Genomic DNA, 5,993 nt, shown 5'->3' on the forward strand with positions numbered 1-5,993 from the left:
GGGGCTGAGTTATTCTGGGTTTTCTTGTCCTGCTGATGAATTTCCCCTGTTCATACCAGAGCAGTGACGCTGGCTGTGACACTTTAACAATAACATTGTGATGCCTCAGCTCAGCCAGTAAGGTTTGACTCATTCATGAGTAAGCACAGGACAACTGAGTTTTAAACACATGTTGATTTAGTTACACATTCCTAAACTCCAACCTATTTCTAGGTCATTTCAATGTCAGTTCCCAATGCTTAGGATAACACGTGATCACAGGAAACAAAGATATAATCCCTTTTTGCACCCCACACCAGAAGGCTTTGAGAGGGTTTGTTTGAAAAGACACGTTTATTATCCTGCCCATCATCCACCTCACCAGGCCAGTACCATAGACTGTATACAAAGATCATGGCCCACCAGGTGGCCTTTTGTCAAGCAGCCGCCTACCCCCTTTCCCCACCAGTGGAGGAAATACACATTACATGTACCAGATGTACCAGCATTTGGCTGCTAGCCTAGTTAAAACAAAGCTTATACAGAAAGTTGGCTTGTGCTTTTAGTAAGAGCTATTATTAAACAGTAGCAGACTGTTTTAAATAGTCATAAAAAGGCTAAACGCAGAGCATAAAGTTAAATAAACATTTAGAACTTTTTGTAGTATAGTTTCGTATTAGCTGCTAAAAGTGTGTAAAATATTTTGGTTTTTAACAGGCCCTGAGGGATTTTTGGTGCAGTCTGACCGCCGTCACAGACACAAACATTGCACAGACTATGAAGAGGGGAATCACAGCCCCGGTGTGATTGACCGCTCTCTGATATTGTGGAATGTGTCCGGGTGAATACGTTTGCTACTTTGAGTGCCTGCAGAGCTCATTAAACCAATAGTGGAGGGGCGTGCTGAGGTTAAAGGGGCAGTTCACCAAAAGGCAAAGTAGATTTGTTATGCACATATTCTCGTACCTCCCCCAAGAGTCTTTCTATTTATCTCTAGGGTGATATATTCTGGTTGACACAAATCAATACGGAGTACTTCAAATAAATTGCAAGAGACCTCACTGAAAGTCAAAAGAAAATTCTTTATGATGTGTTCAATATTCTTAGAAGAGAAGGTTTTTTTTCATGTTTTTTCAAAATTCTAACCTCATAATAGACCAAAGATTCTAACCTCATAATAGACCAAAGATGTCAGAGAAAAATGATTTCCTTAAGGTTGAATCAAATCGAGTTCAGATGTGTCTCTGGGGAAAAGTTCCTTCTCATCATCCTGAAAACAAATTAATCAGGAGCTCAGAGAGAGAGAGAGAGAGAGAGAGACACCAGGCGAAGAGTTTTCTCTGAATATTACATGCAAATCCTCCTTTTGAGTCGATTCTTTGGAGGTTCAACTTAATTCTGTCACCGGCAAGTGGGGACATCAAAGAGATAATACACAATGCAGCAGGAATGGAAAAGTTTAAGATTTATTTTCTAAGTCAGTTCAGACTCTGAGCCCTTGACTGAACAGAGTCGAGCTAAGTTTATAAAAAGCTTTAACAACCTAGTGCTGTGTAGGTCTTTCCTCTGACGCAGGGGAAGTGATGACTTCTTACTTTTCCACCAGGAGCAAGTGAAGTTTTTTTTTTTAACAAATAGAATACATGTTCTGTTATAAGAAAGCCAGCATGGCTGAACCGACATGGAAAAAGGCTGGCAGCCTCAACCTCATCACATAAACACTGACTCACTCGTGATATGCAGCACCACACTGATGATTGCTAGTCAGCACCAAGAATTTCACCAAAATGTCTCTCACTCTTTATGAATTTATATTTTGGTTAATCCAAGTTAATTCAAATGTAATCTACTGTAGTTTGCCCTATATTACCAAAATATGTTTCAATATTCCAAAGTATGAAGCTGTTTTATTATCTTCATTTACAATGAGTAAATGGTTCTTCAAGTTTCAAATGCAAAAATTAACCCACTATGCAACTAATGTAATTACTTAGTCACCACGAAGTTACTAATGTTCTTAGTTTATTTTGCACGATAGCGGCAAAATGGAGTCCATTCTGCCTCACTCTCCTCACTCAGTGGGATTAGCGCTTGTTCTGTGTTTGTCAACACAGCGGTTCAATTCAACCTTGCTGTCCTGTGAATGGAGCTTTTGTCAGTTTGCTCCACTCTCTAACTTCTAACCATGTGTGTCTGGTCCTGCAGACTGGCAGATTGCCACCCTGGTTCTGCTGGTGTCTGGCGCTGTGGCCACGTTGGTGGCCTTTTTGGTGGCACTGATTTCTCTGTGCCGGGGCACACAGAGACGGCACTACCGCACTGTGGCTGTGCTCCTCTTCACTGCAGGTACGTCTGTCTCCTCCTTTTCTATTGCTTTTTTCACCAAAAACTTCTTAAAGCTGTATTGCGTAACTTCTGTCACCCCGCCACGAGGAATTCTGAATATTACAACAACAATTTTGGCGCATCTACATGAGGTAAGCCTTCGGTTATCGCGCTTGGAATTCATACCTTATGCTGTACGTCCAGGTTTATTGTTAGTAGTAGAATCAACAACTGAAACATTTCCTTGCCGCTTCTTGGGACTTTTCTGAGCTCTTGCGCAAGTGTCAGGGGGGCTACAACAGTACGTAAACGCTGCCATACTGAGAAAAACAGAGAGAGTTTTGTGGAGCTGATAGGCTTAATGGATTTTGTGTCAACTCATTTGGCAACGGCTTGAATGTCACTGCCATGCGTTTGTTAAAAAAAAACTATGCAGTATAGCTTTAAAGCATTTGTACTTCCCAATATGACTGCTTCTCCACTGCTCCAACACATCGCGCTCATGCACACTTGGAAACAGAAACGCAGTACATGTATATATTCACCACAACCACAACAATTTCCATACAGACCTAGTTTTAAAAGGGTGCAGAAGGAAGGCTGCAGCTGAAAGAGGCTTGTTGGTTGAGCTCATTTCTTCTGTGGTGTGGAGTCTGGAAAGCTGCCGGATGATGGGGCCAAGAAAAAGCAGCCGCAGAATTTGCAGCCTTACCAACAAAGTGAAGTCACAGAGGGGGAAAAGTCAGCACTGCCTCATACTTAGACTTCTCCTGCGTACCTTGTGAGAAGGTTCTTTGGGTGAAACCAGATTCTAACGCCAGTGAGGGAAGATTTATCTATTAAAACGTATATTTAAAACAAAAGGTCAAAGCAGTCAAGACACATTGTTCCATATACTCATCAGGCGTTTTGCTAGCTGACTCATAGCCTGTGCTACTTTTACTTCAACAACAGAAATGAAACACAAACCACTTACCACTACTTAACTCGTGCCCAGTTACAATTTTTGCCAGTTTCTAAAATTAAATGGGATTATATATATATAATCCAGACATCCTGTTATGCATCAAGAATAACCTTCCCTCTTTCTGCAGTTTTATTGACTGAACCTAATGGAATAGTTTGGCATTTTTGGAAATCCATAGGCTACGCTACCCCTTTTCAAGTCTTTTCAAGTCTAAGCTAGGCTAGAGGGGTGTCAATATTCTCATCTCTCAACCCTCAGTTAGCGAGAGCTGTGTTTTCCACAGTATCAAACTATTTTTTTTTAGCATTCTCCCAAAATCCTCTTTAATCACACCATTCCCTGTGATGGGTCCAACATTTCAAACTCAAAGCATGTGGAAGGACATTCTTTAGTTTATCTTATATGATCCCAAGATTGTACTAAATAAGATCCCAAGAACAAACCAAATACTTGGGTGCTATCGGTTTGCTACTTTCATGAATCTGCATGAAATAATGGACAATACATCTAGTATGTTCCATCTGATTTATTAGTGTGGCCCATTCGTTTTGACTGACCGGCTGGATCAGGCACATAGATAATTAGGCTATGTAATGTTAAAACAGTGCAAAGATTTTTTTATCCAACATTGAAGGGGAAATGTAAAGGGATTTATTATGTTGCTGTCGCACACAAGCATCTGTCACAAAGAAGCCCTGTCTGCAGGCAATGTCTGTACCTCTGACTGTTAACCATTTACTGAAAAGCGTGGGAATGCAGTGTTATCCTTTCCTGTGTGTAATTGCTTTAAGAGTCTGGGTGAGAATAAGGCCTCCTTTACAGGGGCGCACTAGGCCTCAGCAGAGCAGCAGCAGCACAGACAGGGACTGGACTGTTCAATAGCCCTTTGGCACGACTTTGGCGGCTCTGTGGTATTTATTTTTTCTGTCCGGAAATATGACCTCAGCGGGGTTCTGCAAGCCTCGGTCTGCGCTCCATCAACAACCGCCACATTCTTGGGCTGCCATCGTTGGTTCCCTCCCCGCCCCACACGCCCCCACTGCTCCGTCCTGTAGGAAGGAAAGGCGCGTCGTCGTAGTTTGCCTTTTGATCCACTCACAATGACGCCAACACCGGTAGTTCCTGGACCTGAATGATTCAAAGGGGGAAATGATTCACAGTGACAGAAGCATTCCAGTTAGTTTCCTTCAGTGATGTCAAGGTGGTTGAGAAATAATGTAAATTGTTAGAAAAGTGTTCAATTTTTTTTAACTAAACAAAAGAACCTGGAGGGCTTCAGTTTGGTGCTGCTGAAATGTGCTTTTTAAGTCAGCCGCAGACGGGGCAAAAAGAGTCCTCACTTTCCACCAATCAACATGTATCATGCAAAGCTTTTCAAATCTTTTATGCACCTCTTTTAATTGTAATGTTAAGTTCAGATTAGTGTTTTGATTTGATTTAGAGGTGTAGTCAAGTAAGAAACAGTGTGTACAGACAGAGTGGTCACATTACTGCGCACCTGAAGTGACGTCACATAGAAGGAGCCTCAGAGTGAAAGCAACTAATGCGAAAGATGTACAAGAAGCAAGTTAAAGGCGCAATGTTTTGATAAAATAAGTTAAAGTATGTCCCAATTGTCCCAATTATATGCCTATTTATTGCCTACTACATACTTTTTGTGATCAGCTGTAGTATGTAGGATAGAAAAAGAAAGAGTATGTGATGTGGAATGCTATGTAGTTTCTTCTACTTCTTCTTCAGTAGAATTTAACGTGTGACTCTCTCCTGGCTCTCTAGTGGTGCTGCAGGCCTGCGCTCTGGTCCTTTACCCGATCAAGTTCATCGACGGCACGGTACTGCAGACCTATCACGAGTTCAACTGGGGCTACGGGCTGGGCTGGGGAGCCACCATCTTCATGCTGGGCGGAGGGATACTCTTCTGCCTGAGGACGGACGTGTACGAGGACACCTTGTACTGAGTCCTATTTTATCAGAAAGACTCACAAATACACACACACAATCACACAGATGGATTTCCATGCGGGGGGGGGGGGGTGTGTATATGCGGGCACAGACCCCTATCTCTCTCTTTCCCTTTCTCTTGCTGTATTTGCTCTCTCTCTGGTATTTTTAGGTTGTAAAGGCCCTATTTAGGCCAGGGCTGTATGAATAGTAAGCACCACCACCACCACCACCACCCCCACCCCTCCTTCCATGCAGCCAGTCCTGCCGGTATGGGTTGTGAAGTGTCAAAGCTACAGCACAGAGAGCTTTCTGGACAGCACCGTTGATGCTGGATGTTTCCACTGCACTGGAATCTCTATTGTTAGAGTAACAGGACAGTAGATTGTCAGCACGGACCTGAACGTGCATTGACTGAACATTGAAAGGGATGGTCCTATCTCCACATTTTTCAATTTAAATTTCTCAGCATTTCATGAGAACGAGGTTGTTTGTTAATGTATTTATGGCAACATTTTCTGACTTTTTATTTTTTTTAAATATTGAAAAGATGAACTTCTCCCTCCGTGTGTTGTATAGCTGAAACCGCTGCATTTATTAATGCCAAAGCCTTCTGACACTAGAAGTGTACATTAGACAGCTTCGATATATATATTGCGTGTTTATAGTTTGAATGGAAACTCTCATTGATTTCTCTCAAATGTAAAATGTAAATGTGTACAAAGGATTACATGAAGGAAACATCTATATCAAAAATAAATTGTAGTTTGGGGAGTATAAA

At 42.0% G+C, this 5,993-nt stretch overlaps 1 protein-coding gene across 1 annotated transcript in view; it reads left to right on the plus strand.

Moving 5' to 3' along the window:
* LOC307261015 (transmembrane protein 47-like) overlaps positions 1-5,993 on the plus strand; it is a gene marked incomplete at its 5' end in the record, with an annotated part of 12,222 nt that extends 6,229 nt beyond the window's left edge. The window contains 2 exons of the mRNA XM_080041451.1: positions 2,185-2,325; positions 5,048-5,993. Of these exons, the coding sequence (XP_079897577.1) occupies positions 2,185-2,325; positions 5,048-5,229 (323 nt within the window). The 3' untranslated portion in view covers positions 5,230-5,993. The remainder of the gene's footprint in view (positions 1-2,184; positions 2,326-5,047) is intronic.

Source organism: Ammodytes marinus (genome assembly GCF_949987685.1).
Source record: "Ammodytes marinus genome assembly, chromosome: 14".
NCBI lineage: Eukaryota > Metazoa > Chordata > Actinopteri > Uranoscopiformes > Ammodytidae > Ammodytes > Ammodytes marinus.